The sequence below is a fragment of the Spodoptera frugiperda genome, chromosome 29, assembly GCF_023101765.2.
Source record: "Spodoptera frugiperda isolate SF20-4 chromosome 29, AGI-APGP_CSIRO_Sfru_2.0, whole genome shotgun sequence".
In the NCBI taxonomy this organism is placed as follows: Eukaryota; Metazoa; Arthropoda; class Insecta; order Lepidoptera; family Noctuidae; genus Spodoptera; species Spodoptera frugiperda.
Genome location: NC_064240.1, coordinates 988,966 through 1,006,110, shown reverse-complemented (window position 1 = coordinate 1,006,110; position 17,145 = coordinate 988,966). Strand labels below are relative to the sequence as shown.

The following is a 17,145-nucleotide window of genomic DNA, read 5'->3' as shown; positions in this document are numbered from 1 at the left end:
CGGAAAAATATTGGAATTTTCCTATTATTAGTAAGTGAAAAATTATGTAGTGTCGTGGTGGCTTGAAGTATTTTTCCAAAATATATGTACTCTCTAAAATGATTTAGACAACACTGACCAACGGTGAAGTAAAACATCTTGAGGAAACCTAGGCTTATAGTTTCTAATTATAAGTTTAAAATCGACAACCTACACTGAGCAAGCATGTTGATTAATTAATGTTAAAAACTTCTCCATGCTAAAAAGAGGCTTTGGTGATTGTTGGCCACTATAGGCTATTGATGTAAGAAATTATCAGTAGTGAGTAATAGACAATAGACTTCTCTTATATGAGCCTCATACATGTAGAGTTAGCAATGATAAATATGTATCTCTGGTTATCCTTACATAAACTTTATAATTCTATTTACCCCATCCGAGAATGAATGGCAATATTATTATAATTATTATGTAAAATCTCATTTAGCAATATGCTTACTAGTTAGCTCTAATCACAGCCCACAGCTTGATACAAGTAATTATAATTAAGTCTACATTTCATTTCCTACTTCGTAAATTGTGAGACAGTTTGAAGGAATTAGAAATTAATTTGTGGCTCAGTTTAGTTATTACAAAACTTAGAGCATATTGAATGAGGTAAAGTATTTTGTAATTAGTCGTTATGTATAATTATTATTGGTCTAGAAAGATTACATAGTATTTAAGATGGATAATAAAATGTCAAATGGATAATCCTTTCTGTAGTAACTGAATATTTTAATTAACAAATTCTACAAAGCATTTAATAGAAACACTGTTGATTCTTTTTAACTTTATTAATGGTCAATATATCATATCACATAATTTTTGTCCATTGTCATTCGAAAAGTAATAATATGCCAAAATTTTATTTTTTACCTCTAATCAAGAAACATACAATTAAAAATCTAATTAAGTAATATTCAACCAAAATGTAATTATCGAATATTTTTTTTATTGTTCACATATTGTGTGCAAGTTTTTTCTTCCTCATGTGTTCACGAATGCGTGTGAGCATGTAACTAACAATGGGACAAAGAATGCTTTGTGCTGTGTAGTAACATTTTAATACATATGTACAAACATACACGAACATTTGAGTTGCAGTCAGATATGCAATGGCTGGGAAACTGTGTATTTTATGTGACTTCATACTTCTTACATGACATGCGGAAAATAAAAGATCAGTTGTTAATTTTGGCACGCAATGTATTTGTCAATCAGTGTTGCAGTGGATGCTTCTTTATAAGTATTTGTTGGAGAAATAGTTCTTTATCATTTATATACAATTAGTAAAAATGATAATGACATCACCTTAGATCTCAGTGAACTTAAAAAATTTACGAACTACAAAGATTCATTCTCGGCTTGTCCTAAACTAACACGTGTTGATGTATGGGATCATAACTTCATCCACTGTCCTCTATCAATCATTGTCCCCTTGTCAAACCCCAACTTCCATTTCACATCTTGACACAATCCATCTATATCTTCATTGATTGCATGGTTGGCGTGGTGGCTGGGCAACTGGCTGCTATGCAACGTGTAGCGGGTTCGATTCCCGCACGGAGCAACTCTTTGTGTGATCCACAATTTGATGTCATGTGTACTTATATGTTTGTAAACGCACCCACGATACAGGAGAAATTCCTAGTGTGGGACAACGCTTTGAAAAAACTAAACAAAAATATATTGTCCACTTCACATATGTATATCATATATTAACTTTTCATTAAACCATAAAACATTAGCGTATACTATAAAACAAACATGCACTTGACCGAGTTATATGAGCGTGTCAAAATTTGGATGTAATACAACAAGGTCGTACGGTATATGCTCGGGCTACTCCACTTTTGTTAACCTTAGTCATCTTACGTAAAAGCGATTCTCACGTAACGTTCCACCGCTGTGAGTGGCGACTTGAGACCAATTTTTTTCAAGATGGTGGCATGAAAAGTTTTTTAAAAATAATGGCAATGCTTTGTGTGTCTGATTTGTTTTTTTTTAATAGATATTTGTTCTGAAACTGTTAGAGACTATTGTATATATTTGTATTATATGAAATTATTGTATTATATTTTTTGTACTGACTAACCATTACGCGAGTGAACCGTTATTTTTAGTTAATTTAATTTGTCTCAATTGAATGTTAAACAAATGTTTAATTGTGCTGCCATGAAAATGTCAATAGATGCTGTTACTTATGGTAAAATTTTATAATTATGAATCTTTTGGAAAATGCCTTTTTTACAACATAACAACAGATAACAGCACGTATCCATTTTGAATGAATATACAGAAGATAGCAAAAAACGTTATCCAAACATTTATTTTTTTGTAATCATGTCTGTAGTAAACGTGGTCGCTTTTTTATAATGGCAGCAATTCTTACAAATAAAATAATAATATAATATTATACAATCGAGTGGCAGTAAGTGAAGGTCAGGCTTTATCATTGTTTGGGTACCTACTCCTACTCCTGCGCCTGTCCATTTCCTCAATCGATCGATTATTTCCTCAACTAAATTTAAAAGGCCCACAGCTTTGGAGGCCAATCCAATAAATGCGCCTTCTCGTTAATGGGGAATTGTAAAAAATGCGTTTGTTCTTAATGCGTAAAGATTTTTTACTGATAATTGTTTCTATAATTGTTTTTTTGTAATGTTTGCTATTCTTTTCAATCTTCATAATAATATTTTAATGAATCCTAACAGTGATAGTAGATAATTAAACACAGGAAATTTTAATTAATTATTTAATTTTTTCATAATTTTTACATTGATCTTAACCTAAAATGGTAACCTTTATATCACTACGTACACGTACGCTCATACATGCATGACATGTTTACATATAAATATACAAAAATGATGAGTTTACTTTTGCTGGTGTCCCGGCCAGTGCTAGGCGAGATTATAAATAATATTTCAATGATCGCTTGGCGGATGAAAACTTTATATTAAAGCTAGAAGTATTTATCCTAATGGCTGTAGTAAGATCCACCGAGGCTCAAGTGGCTGGAGTGGTCGTGGTCGTGCTCACTGACCAGGACTGGGACCTTGACTGGGACGGGGTAAGGCTTCTCCACTGGCACTGGGATGTGCTTCTCAACGTGGACGGGGTAGGGCCTGTCGACGGGCACTTTCACGGGGTAGGGCACTGGCTTTTCTACCGCGTAGGGCACGTGCTTGTACACGGGGTAGGGCTCTGGGACGGGCACCTTGACTGGGACGGGGTAAGGCCTGTCTACATTGACGGGGTAGGGCCTGTCGACGGGCACATGTACGGGCACTGGCACTGGCTTCTCAACGGGGACAGCGACTGGGACGGGCTTCTCAACGGGGTAAGGAGCAGGTACGTGTACGGGGTAAGGCCTGTCAACGGGGACTTTTACGGGGACACCAACGTGTTTGATTACCGGGTAAGGCTGGGGAACGGGAACCTTAACTTCAACTGGGTATGGCACGTGTTTCTCCACGGGGTAGGGCTGGGGCACTGGCACCTTGACGGGGTAGGGGACGTGTTTTTCAACAGGGTAGGGTTGAGGGACAAGGACCTTCACGGGGTAAGGCCTGTCGACGGGAACGTGGACGGGGTAAGGTACCTTCTTCTCAACTGGGTAGGGGGCTGGTACATGGACGGGGACTTTGACGTACTCTTTCACGTGAACTGGCACGTGTTTGACGACCTCGTAGGGCTGCGGTACGGGCACTTTGACGGGGTAAGGCACGGGCTTCTCCACGGGGTATGGGATGTGTTTCTCGACGGGCACGGCGTACGGAACACCTTTGACGAGGGTGATGGTCCTCGTGGTGTCGGAGTGGTGTCCGAGATCGAAGGAGCCGTAGCCGTTGTAGGCGTGGTCATCGACGAAGTTGTATGCTCCGCCGAGTCCGTGGCCACTGCCGAGGTAGCCGATGTCTAACCCTTGAATGCCGTATCCATAGCCGAGGTTCAAGAGGCCACGTTTGTCCAACTTCTTGTCCAATGGCTCCGCTTTTTTTTCTGTCGTCTTCTTCTCACTGGCAGCTGCGGCTGCTACCAGCAGGAAAACAAAGCAGAACTGCGAACAAAGAAAACTCATTAAGTTTATGACTTTACTTATTAAGTAATATTTATGCGCTAATTACTGTGCCACTGTAATCGCAATATAATGGCATGTATAATAGCAAATGCCTACTCAAGTGTGTAGAAGAATGCCGTGCAAAAATTTAAGTGAAAATGTTATTGATACTTCCTAGACAGTTGAATATGTCAAAGTAACAATATATTAATAATCAAAAATAAAACAAAAGATAGTGACAAAATTTTATTCAAATTCCGAATGTCATCAGAAACGGTGCAATTTAGTAAACGATATTTTACTAATCCTATGAGCTCTATGCAACTGCCATTAGTATTCATAATCGTTGTAATCGGTTCATAAAAAAGAGTAATTATGTCAATCATATGACTTAATAATGTTACCAAAAGTGCATTATTGATTCATAAATTAATGTAACGGTGTAATCGTACTAGAAGCATCGAAGCGAATCGTGTCAATGCACAGTTATATAATCCTGCGTTAACGTATCGTGGACGTTATAAATATGCACTACAATATTGCAAATAGTTATTTGTAGTTTATCTAGGTTGTGCAACCGTGTAACCAAGTCACATGGAAATGACTGCAACTAATAAATACTATTACGAAATCTGTTTACTTGAGCTATTTATTACCATTTTATAGCCCTATAAATTTTTAAGTATCCACTAACTGTTATGAGTATTAACAAGAACTTTCTATAGCTTATATCATAATCACTTCATCCTTAGGGTCGATTATACCACACTCAGTAAATAGGATTATTCAAATTCACAATTACAAACGAACAATTGAACAAAAAGTTAATCCAAGTTTAATTCAAAGCCACTCAATTATGACCCCTATTATTACTTAACACCAGATGTGATTATAGACTGTTCTGTTAGTTTACGAAACACCCGGACAATATTATAAATTAAGAGATGTTTTCGCTTCTTGATTGTCCAATTTGGAGTTACGTAGCTACTATGACCTTGGTGTATATTTGTTAAAAATAGTCGATCAAAACAAACACAACTGCATAAATAAAACAGTTTATGTTTCCGCTACATTTGCTAATATAATCTAAAATGCTCGTTTAACAGATTGTCAACACAAAACCTACATATTTCCCTTCTAACGTTCTAATTCTACATAGCAAAAAACATACAAATCAACCAAGAAGTTGAGAAATATCCCTCTAAACCTGTACATCATGCAATACGCATTTAAATAATATCATGCTGTGTACAAACGGGCCGGTAACTGTTCTATAATCGTCGGTCACAAATGGCTTAGTTAAGTTCTGTGGTGCAACCCGGCCTGAATCAAGAATACTTTGTCTCATTTTCCCAGCATTTTTGTTTGGTTTGCTTCATGCAATTTTTGTACAATGCTGGCTATTTGACCTTGCATTGTCTCCAGCGTCGATGTTACGAATTTTGCTAAAACATCTTAAGAATTCGCATTGTTTTCAATTTTGATATGTATTTCAATTATGGCCACTGACATAAGTAAAGCAATTGTTCTTTACATATTTCCCGAGTAATTTTAATGTCACATATTTGCGTAATGAATACCGCTGCGGCCATATCTATTTACCTACACATCTACGATTACAAAACCCGAGCAGTTGTTGGGAATGTATCGTTACTACGACATAATCTGTATGGTACCTCACGGACGCGTCATAGTGCGTAACTCCTTGATTAAATCTCAAAAAGGAGCGAGTGACGTAAACTGCAGTTTCAAACGCATATTTCTGACGTCATGTGACATCATCTGCCTGGAAAGTCGTAAAACTGACCTCTTTACCGTGAGCAGGCAATAAAACATTGTTTGTATGTAAACAGCATACGTTTATGACGCTAGATTTCTTATTTGAGTAATATGTGACACAGATTTGACAGATGCGTAATGAAATAGTTCGGCCACCTTGATTTTTTGAAGATTCACTTGTCAAAGCCAATCAAATGTGTTGTAATGTTTGAAGTTATTGGTGTTTGCGTCACCGCTCGATTCTCAATAGTTGAAAATTGGATCGCAAACATTTTCATTCGCATTGTTTTGACAGAAAAGATGCTAATCAGTTAGAAAAGAGAACGGGGTCGGCAGCGGCGATCGGGTTGCCTCGGTTAGTGGCTCGTGGGATTATATTACTTCTATGGTGGTTTCGCAACCCATAAAACGGGTCGCCGATACTTTGCTAACTGCAATTGCGTTTCAACGCAGACGTTTGATCACATAGCGACGCCGATGTTTGTATTTTACTACCATTGCAAATACGAAATTGCAAGGGGTCGAACAAAGATGTTTGTAATGAATTGAAACTTCAAACATTTTTAAATCATGACTCATTTTTGCAACTATTTCTTTTACGTTTTAGTTCTCAATAGCAGTCTATTCACCGCCAATATCCTCATTTGTACGTGCAAAACATCAATTGTACGACACATTGCGTCAAAAACGGCTACCATATAGAATTGCGACCTTACTTGGTCAAAGATCATTTCCAAGACAACTAATATAGAAAAACGTGCCCATTTTTTAATTTTCTTATGTAATAATGTTACTATCGTACACATTGACCTGAGTTATGACATAGTAACATCTTGAACATTAATCAAACTTACGATATAACATGATGTTACTCGTGTGGACGTGAGATTGAGAAATTGAGAGCGATTCAATGTCGACGTGAAATTTTATTGACTTCTTTTATCAGACTATTTAGTGTTTTATGTTTAGGTGATAAATGTTTAGCTACTGTTTAGTCACTACCTAATAATGATCTATGTTATGTATAAGCTATGTTTTATGATTTTATCTACAAGCCTATCTACTATGATATGAAGCATTTTACGAAGTTAAGTAAAAATAATAGTCTAAATCGATACCGATAACTTTGAACACTATGTAAGGCAAGTTATGCACTTAAGTAACTAAGTTTTACTACTTAGGTATATTCTTTATTTACTTTGTAATTCGCGTAACTGTTGTAAAGTATTAAAACAGTCATTAAAACAATGTAACAGCAGAAACTAAGTTATGCTAGAATTTTCGTGGAGGGAATTTTTATTGTTTTTTGCTTATTATAATGATCGTGGAAACTGTTTACATACTTAGGCATATAAACAGGTATATAAACAATATATGAGAACAAATTTAGATTCATTTTATGCCTATACGTGTTATTAACGACTTAATTTGATTTAATTTTTATGTTAAAACTTAGACTTTTAAATAATTTAGCAGTTATATTTGTAAATGTAAATTAGTGCTTTTCTCACGGGTTGATTTTAGAGCCTATTGATTTAAAAATAGTTCTGACTCATAGACGAAATTTATTCTATTTTTATGGCTTGTTCTTTTTTATTTGTTTTACTTTACATTTTTGTTTCTGGTTAATTTTTTTGTCGAAATTTCTTCTCGTACCTTTTAGTCTATTTTTCTTTAGCGTTTTTGCGTTTATTTTTCTGTCTTATATTTTCTCTCAGGTCTTTATGCAATTCGCGCATTAACTGGGCGTTGCATTGACTTATTCCTTCCTGGACTGTCTTCCTAGTAAAACTGGACTGAAACCCGTTAGTCTTGATCGAGAGTGAATTCACTATTGTGACGTAATATACTAGTAGATTACTCATCAGCAATGCAGGCTGTAATTTTGAATTCTATTTATTGTGAATCGAGGATTTGAATTTTCATTATCAGTGGGCCGGTCTAGACTGTATTTTGTGCTTGAGTTTGAAGTAGTTAATAGTTGAAAACTTTAGTAGCTGATATTTTTTTTATATTAGGTATATGGAGTTCAATTGCTTTAACGTTGTTTTTTTTTCCTGACAAACTTAATTTAAATAAAGAAATTAGGGGCCGCGACTTATTATGTTAAAATTGAGAATAACAGCAAAATGCTGACTTCAAAAAAGTGTGTCACATCCCGTTTTCACTGGAAAATTCTGGTGATACTAGACATAGAACCTGTTTCACCATTGTCCAAACAAAAAGCGATTCTAACATTAATTTACAAACTTGGAAAAATCACTATAATTTAGTAAACTAAACAAACAATGGTATAACAGGGCCTACGGATCACTTTTTCACAAAAACACGGGACACACTGTTTCACTTTTTTGAAGCCATCACTTGCACAAACACTGCACTTCACTCACTCACCGTTGTTTTCATATTGCCTCTTCAACGGTGGTTGGTGTCGGGAATCGAACTGGATACTGTGTTGAGTGTGTTGTGTGTTTTTATAGGTGGTTATTTGGCGATACTTTCGCCATTGCCGCCGTAGCGGGAATAGGCTGTTTTGTGTGAAGTCCTTCGTATTCGGTCGGCCGTCGTATAGAAGACAGACGCGCCGCGCGTTCGGAATTTTAAAATAATAATTCGAATTATTCTTCGCTCCAATTAATTTTATAAATAATAATACGATTTTTTAGAATTCGATTATAAATAATAATCGTTCCGTGTGTATGCACATTTTTTTAGTAGTATTAGTAGATTTTGATTAGGTGTGTAAGTACGTACGTGAATTTTGCAATTGCACTTTAAATATGTTGAAGTAAACATTAGTGTTTCCGTTTGATATTTTAATACTGGTTGGCATCCTGTACAGAGATTACAACTGTTATAATAATTACAGTTCGCTTTACTTAGGTAATAGATAGGGCCGTAAATCACTTGTTTTCCGAGCTAATCAATTAAATTGTTTTTAGTGCGTTACAAATTGCTTTTGTTGGTAATATTTCGGCAGGTTGTGTACTTTAATTATAGCTTTGTAAAAAGCGGTATTTTGATGTTAGATTAATGTATGTGTTTTGAGTAACTACTGGTCTCTTTTCTGTCTTAAGTTATGGATGACATGAAAACACAGATTAATTTTATTATTTGAAATCCTTTGTTAAACACAAATCCGTATTTAATTTTGAAACTGTTTTTGTGTCTGTATTATCCCGGAATCAAACAGTTTCCATTACACAGCATCGAAAATTAATTAATACATACAATACTAGAGTAGTAGCAGTCTGTTAGGTACTTTGACATAATTATGCGTAATAGTGACAAGATTATACCGTTACCCCTGACCTGGATAGAAACTGATTCATTTGTTTTCATTTCATATTATTATATCAATTATAATACTAGGAATTAACATAAATCGTTTTCTATTTATTTATTTTTAACCGACTTCCCAAAAAGGAGAAGGTTCTCAATTTTTAAAAAGAGTAACGATGGAGTTTCTTGCTCGTTCTTCTCCAATCGAAGCTACACTTTGGAACGAGCGCCTAGCTTCACTGACAGACGGACTGACGGACAATTCAATTTGACGTTTCAAAAGTGCCTTATTTAGGATTAAATGAAATAAATGCTTTGACTTTGACTTTGACTTCGGCCGGTATTTTTTTTCTGTATATATGTACACCGATTACGCCGAGGTTTATGGACCCATTTGCGTGATTTTTTTTGTCTTCGACGCGGAATTTCTCAACTTGGGTCCCATTTCAAATTTGATTCAGTTTGGTTCAGTAGTTTTTATTTTATTAGCATTATAATAAATAGTTGTCGTCATTTTTTATTAATATACATAGGTACATATTATTATCATTTCATATGCAACCTCGGTGTATATTTAGTCCAGTTCCTAATGCTACATAGTCTTGTGTTCTATTTCCTGGTCAGACATAGTGGATATTTTAGATTTTCTAAACAAATTCTTAGCACCGGAACGAAGACATTTGACATTGGCCTTTTAAACTAAATGAATATTTTATTTAACATTAATCATACATTATCATTGATTAATTAATTGAAAACGAAAATAACAACCTATGCACTTGAACTATTTAATTTTGAAAAACGTTTTACTAGTTTCAAGTCACAACGGGACTCTTATGATATTGTAATGTTGCACACAACGTTAAATTACGGATGCTGTTCAAGAGTCCTACTGTGACCCGAAACCAGTAGAGATTTTCTCAAATAGTTCACGTGAGTAAACCGTGATTTTCAACATGCTGACATAAACCTCACGCCTATCTCCCATGGGGGTAGGCAGAGACTATGGAACGCCAATTGCTACGTAACATTGTCAACATACTTACATAACCTCACGCCTGTCTCCCATGGGGGTTAGGCAGAGACTTTAGAGCACTAATTGCTACATTATTTTTAATTAACTTAGCATCTAGTTCTAGCATAGGTCATTGACAAGACATTAAAGACTTGTTATATACCTAGTTCATCTACCATTAAATATGTAGTTACAGGCACATAGTAAATTTCTAATCATTCTCGTTAACCTTTAAACCCTTCTACGTCGGTGTGAACATTGAATTTTCTACAAGCTCCATATAAGTTCAGGTAAACTATTCTGAAATAGTCAATGCATTCGAGTCAAGTGGAATTCTTTGCCGGAGTTTGTGTTTCCTGATGGGTATAACCTGGGTGTCTTCAAGGCCCAAGTGAATAGGTTGCTTATGGGCAGACGTGCTCCATCGTAGGCCGCATTATCACTTACCATCAGGTGAGATAGCCGCCAATGTCGACCCATTAAATTTATAAAAAACATTTGAAGTGAGTTCGATTAGTGGATCGTCAACCAATGACAACAGCAATCGAGCCCTCTTCGAATATTTCGAATTGACAATTACAGAATAGCCTATAAGGTACATGACCGTCAGGTATTTACGGCATAATTAAATACGTGATATGTTTATATAATTATTATATAAATAAGTTGAGGATTAGTGAGATATTTATTTATGTTACACCCACATTCTGTTTTATTATGTTATTTTTAACGTTATTGTGTAAATAATAATGATGAAATTATAAATATCAGAAATAATACACATACTACTAGGGATTAAATACTTTTCTTTGTTACGCAAATATTTAAGAAGACGAATTCCTACTTACTACTGCTAACAACAAAATTAGTTACTTGATTGCACCGATGGCGCAGCGGCTGGGCAACCGGCTGCTGCGCAATGTGTAGCGGGATCTATTCCGACACGGAACAACTCTTTGTATGATCCACAGAATATTGTTTGGGTCTGGGTGTATGTGAAATTGTATGTTTGTAAACGCACTCACGACACAGGAGGAAATTCTAATGTAGGTTTTTTTTAAGTTAAAAATTTTGGTCCAATCGTCCACCTTTTTTACCATACTTTTTCATTTTACGTACAATAATAGTTTACATACATACAAGTCCATACAAGTCCGATTAATAAGTACACTGTCAATGCCCTTATGTTAATGCCATTATGCGACGGTATCTGCCCTTCATAACCCATTACGGTTAATGCAACATTCTTATTTGCATTTATAATCAAACAAAGTTTAAGAGTGCTAGCTATACTACGAAGATATAGTAGCTAAATTGTGAAACTATATGACTTCCACTCATTCGAAGCTATACAGCTGTGCGAGTAAGATGCGCTCGAGTATGCGATGTATTGATACTACTATCAATAAAAACCATTCATAACACGCATCTTGCCATAGAAAAACAAAGTTAAGCTGAGACCATTTCCATCAGTGCTAAAGTATGTGTACCAATGAATATGATTGGTGGAAGCCAAACGCATGCACAGCAACGTAATATAGCACATCTCTCGTATAAAGCGCCCTAAGAAAAGTTTACTGTTGCCATACAAAGATCAATGCGTCATAACTCATAAAGCTTCCTTAGTTCAACAAAAGTGATAGTAAAATGACGTCAATATATGTATAAATCGGTGTAATTACTCGACCATGTCACATTGAACCGTTAATAGTTAATTACTAGAGTATGACGTCATTACTCTTGAAAACACTCAATAGTAATAATACCAATCAATCGGTGTTTATAAAATTCTTCCGTTACTTGTAGCAGAGTGACAGATAGACAATGTACAACTGAAGTTACTTCTCATAGAAAGCTGTAAGGCATGTTCCTGCGTTCCTTGGGGAAAGCACTAAGTAACTCTTGTAAAATGGAGATAGATTAGGATAGTGTCTAAAAATGTTCTGCCATCTAGTGATTGACTGATTTTATAAACTCATGATCACCTCATCTAGATTGTTTTTATAATAATTTTGAGGTGTAAAGTTATGGAGCATATTTGCAAAAATATGATTCATTTCATTTTATTTCGTTTCTTTTCATTTCATGTTCTATCATTTCCTTCCAATATTTTAGGGTTACATAATAATATTTTTCTTCTTTGAAATACTTTGATGTTTACATTCTGTTCAAACTTGCAGAATAAAACTAAATCCTGATGTCAATCATAAAGCACTAAAGCAGTAATTGTACAGGAAACATTTTTATCGAATACTTAACATTGAAAAGGTAAAGTTTTTATTGTGCTAAATTGTGATAAAATCGCCACCCACGCGGAAATATATCGATTCCCATATCGATTGTTATTATCGATATTTTATTACGAATTCAAGTAATAATTGAGTCGTGAAATGTTAAAGCAGGATATTTGGATTGTCTCGTTGCTCCATTGGACTGCAGTTGTAACAATCAATCAAGTGACTGTCCACTGACACTGCTGGACTAAGGTCCTAATATATATATTAGTCCGATTAGTCACAATACAATTTCTATACTTTGCAAAGGGGTTGTGGATCGCAGTTTAAAAAGTTTAGTTTCGTCGAAGACCGCTGCGGCCCATTGTCTGTCGAATATGTAGTTCTTTAGTAATCCTTCACCATCATCAGCCGAGAGACGTCAACGGTTGAATAAAGGCCTCCTCCTTAGTAATCCTTAGTTGGTTCTTAATTACTATAACTGCAAAAGAGTACGGCTAGTTACAAATGCATACTTTGACGTCACCGCACGGCACATTGGCAATTGGCATTACGAATGTGCACCAATGCTTACTTCAAGTATTAAAATTAAGTTTTTACAGGATACAAAGACTTTTTAAGGATATTTCATAATAATCATATTACCTACGAGGATGTTAGGTATAGATTAATCAATCCATGTTTTGTTGAAGCTGTAATTTGGTCTAATTATATTAATTAAGTTGGACGTAGGCAATATTTCGTTCCGATATGACTTATCTAGGTTACCACCTTAATAAATCCACAATACGTTGTAGAAGTATACAAATAACTGATGGGTAAGGTTATTTCGATTTTGCATTTTCTATTGTAATTATTTTATTTAGTTTCTAATTCAATTTTGTTGAGTTTCTTAACTTACTTGTGATAGATCTTCTTCTTTTCTGAACTAATCTGATTATCTTCAGGTTATAATGAAAAAGTGGTCAATGTATTGTGACAATATTTCTAATTCACCTCTTGTCTATCGGTATATAAGACAATAGAAAACACATTGTGTTTTAGATATAAAGGATGACACCGTTTATGGGCCCTTGATGTGGTTTGAAATGAATCGAGTTACCCTGTCGAACATGAGTTAGCTGTACAATTTAATTATAAATATTAAAAAATATTAAGATATGAAACAATTTCTTCAATGCAACAATAACAAACAACTTCCGAAAAATTTTAATAATAATAACAAAAACCTCTAAAATACCACAGGAATGTATTTAATATCATTATAATAATTATAAACAAACGCTTATAAGGAAATACATTTCCAGTTTATCGTAATCAGTTCCAAATCTTGACCCAGAATTAAAATGGCGGCCATTTGTTTCATTTTTGACCTTAAACCACTGGCAAAGTTTCCTGTCACTTCCCTTTATAATATTTCTAAAGCAGCAGGTCCAGTTACACCTATCTGTAAAACCTTCAATTAACTTTCAGCCTTATTATTTTTGTTACAAAGTCGAGTATCCATTGAAGTATTTTGACAAATTGGTATAGGTTAATGTGCTTGTGTAAATAATAATTGAAATCGTGTGGAGCCCTTATAGCTTATATCTAATCATTAGAAACAAATTAGGTACGTGATCGTGTTCATAATGTGTTTTATTGTGTTAGAAGGTGATTCTGTTCTGATGGATTGGTGTTATTGTTGGTTAAAATAGACTCTGTCTTTAATATGAATTTAAAAAATATATAGGTAGATGTATAACGTGGTGGAGTATTCTGTGGTACTGATGAATCATGAGGGTACTGGTGAGAAATCTACCAGCAGCGGCAAGTACTAATGTGAGACACCTCTGATAAATGGTAAAGGAACACATCGTTAGCAAACCTGGGCTTATGATTTCCAATTATAAGTTTGAAATCGCCAACCCGCATTGAGTAAGTGTGGTGATTAATGCTCAAAGCTTTTCCCAGAAGAAGCCTTTGGTCAGCAGTAGCCACTTATAGACTATTGACGGAATATGAATTGAAGAGGAGTCCGTTACTGTATTTTAGCCAAAGCCTTTTTATCTAAGTACATATCATCAAAGCATTCATTTCAATTCGCATTAAATTTAACTTAAGTTCTTCAATCAACGAATCTATACTAACTAAAATTAAACACTATAAATATCCTATTAAGCGCTACGTAAATAAACAGCACCTACCTATAACTACAGTTTTAGCTCGTTCCGCTCTCGTTGGCTAAGTAAAAATCAATCGATTTACATGGCAAAGTACATAGTGTACAAGTAAATAAGTACCTATGTATCTATAATTACACAGAGTATTGGAAAGGCTTGAGCCGATCAAGCGTGCAGTACCAATCTTGTTGTAAGCCGGGAGCTTGGAGCATTTTTTGGACAAGATGTATTTAATATTATTCTTTACATAGTCTATAAAGGAAAGAAGTTTAATATGTTAATTTTCTATTAAGATTAAAATAATAATCATGTTCGTTTTCAAAAATGATAGTATTTGTAAATGTACATTTTGATTTTACTCAAAGAGCCAGCTAGCAAAATACGCAGGTCATCTAATTTATGCTTTATGATAATAGCATCACAGTAATTAAAACTCAAACACTCACTCACATACACTCATTCCTGAACTTAAATCAAAATCTGTCTTTTATTCACGATTATTAATATTACCTACACAAAATATTCTATTCTTAGAAAATTTCGTTAATTATCAAGACGTATCTTTTCAAGGAAACGGCATCAATATTTCATTAGATTACATTAAATCAAATTACAAAGAGAGTGACTCTCAAGCTGATTAGCATAATTAGATAATCTTAATTGGGATTCATTAATTAATTCAATGTTAATGGCAGCTGGCATCTGTGATGAATACTCATGATATATTTTTGTAAATGTCAAAATGTTGCTAATAATGCAGTTTATGTAGATCTTAACTAATTATTTGTGATTTGTGTGATTCGCTATATTATCTTATCTTCTATGATTATATTAAAAGTGATATATATGCGGTTTCTATATTGAGCTTATTATTTATTTATTTTTGTCTGGCGTAATATCTGTCGAAACATGCCTACATCTATATCAAAACATTTGTCACATATACATAAAATCCACACAAAATTTCCGGGTTGGACACAGTTTTGCTGGACTTTTCTTCAGTTTTTCCAAAATTTCTCAGTAGTAGCACGGAGTCTGGCATTGCTCTGTAGATGGCATTAGGCTCATCCCCTATTACATGGGATCTTAACACACATATCGTGAAAAGTGGGTGCACATTGTACAGTGACATTAAATGCCGTAATGTGCACCTCTGCCTACCTCTTCGGCAATAAAAGGCGTGACGACGATACCACACAAAATTATATCCCACAATAACAAACTTTACCTTAAAAAAAAACTCTAAAATAAAACAATGTTCACACTTAACATGACATGTACAATAACAGTGCGAGCTCCTTGACTATACCCGACCGGTTCCGGTCTCCAGTGACCTTGAACTCGAGTGGATTTTGCTCTAAAACTAGTGCAATGAACGACATGGTGACTGCTCCAAATTTAGTCGCAGTTTTTAATACCTTTTTATATTTTTGGCACGTGTTTACAATCGCAAGACTTAATAGATTTAGGAATGGTTTAAAAATGGCTGATATGTTTTTAGTTAAATGGTGATACATGTGGTTATTGAAGATTTCTTAAGGTTAGATTTTCGATCTGATAAAGTATTCCAAGAGATTTTGAAAGTCGCGGTGGCCCGGTGGTTAAAGACGCCCGCTTCTTATGCATGTGTGCGGGTTCGAAACCTACAAACGGCAAGTACCAATGTGACTTTTTCCGAGTTATATGTACTTTCTAAGATTATTTAGACGCTGACTTATAATTTCGAATTATTATAATTAATTTCTAATTATAAGTTTTAAATCACTAATCCGCATTGAGCAAGCGTGGTGATTAATGCACAAACCTTCTCCGTGTGAGAAGAGGCCTTTGGTCAGCAGTCAGCAGTGGCCACTTATAGGCTGATGATGATGATGATCGATTCTGAAAGATCTCGTAGTATCTTCCTCCACCATCCTTCTGTATCAGTTTCCCAGGCACTATATTTCTCCATCCATTTCTACTCTAGCAATGTAAAATGTGTAACATTAAACAAAATTTAGTACATACCTATTTAGCAGTAGTCATTACAAAAATCGAAACATACTTTAAAAATAAAACCAAGTTACATAACATTTTGAATATAAATCTGGGAACACTGTGCCCCAGTTTGTGAAGGTTCCATAAAAACAATAGCTCCAATTTTCCTTTGTTTCTTGTATATGTATGATACAGATTTTCCCATATTGATTGCTTTTGTTTTAGAATGATTGATCGGATAATTTTCGACGATACGAGTATTGTAGTGAAGGACTTTATCTACAAAAGGATGATTTGCGAAATTCACATTTGTAGGACACCAACAACAATGGATAGTGACAGTTCACTACTGAAATATGACCCTCCAGAGCTTTCCCTACATGTCATATAGTTTCTTCACGCTTGCCAGGGGTCGCAGCGCAGTTTCAAAAGTTCAGATTTATCTGAGTCCTTTTTTTTAAGGTTGTAAAATCTTCCAATTACTTCTGTCGCTTTGGGTGAGCCGAGAGAGAGAGTGTGTCCTACTCCTGCTTTTCATGCCGGAGTCCCGGTAAAGCCGCTAGGTAGTCCGCAGCTCTGGGTACTCTCCGATCTAAGACGGTTGCCACCTGA

The 17,145-nt window shown here is 35.0% G+C and overlaps 2 protein-coding genes across 2 annotated transcripts in view; one reads left to right on the top strand and one right to left on the bottom strand.

Moving 5' to 3' along the window:
- The window catches only part of LOC126912734 (angiotensin-converting enzyme), a 150,541-nt gene that overhangs the window by 90,435 nt on the left and 42,961 nt on the right, over window positions 1–17,145 (top strand). The gene's annotated exons all lie outside the window — the stretch shown is intronic.
- LOC118268649 (uncharacterized) lies at window positions 2,763–8,402 on the bottom strand. The gene is made up of 2 exons (XM_035583215.2): window positions 8,258–8,402; window positions 2,763–4,084 (listed from the first exon to the last, which is right to left on the bottom strand). The coding sequence occupies exons 1-2, from the start codon at window positions 8,267–8,269 to the stop codon at window positions 3,002–3,004; spliced, it is 1,095 nt and encodes a 364-aa protein (XP_035439108.1). The 5' UTR covers window positions 8,270–8,402; the 3' UTR covers window positions 2,763–3,001.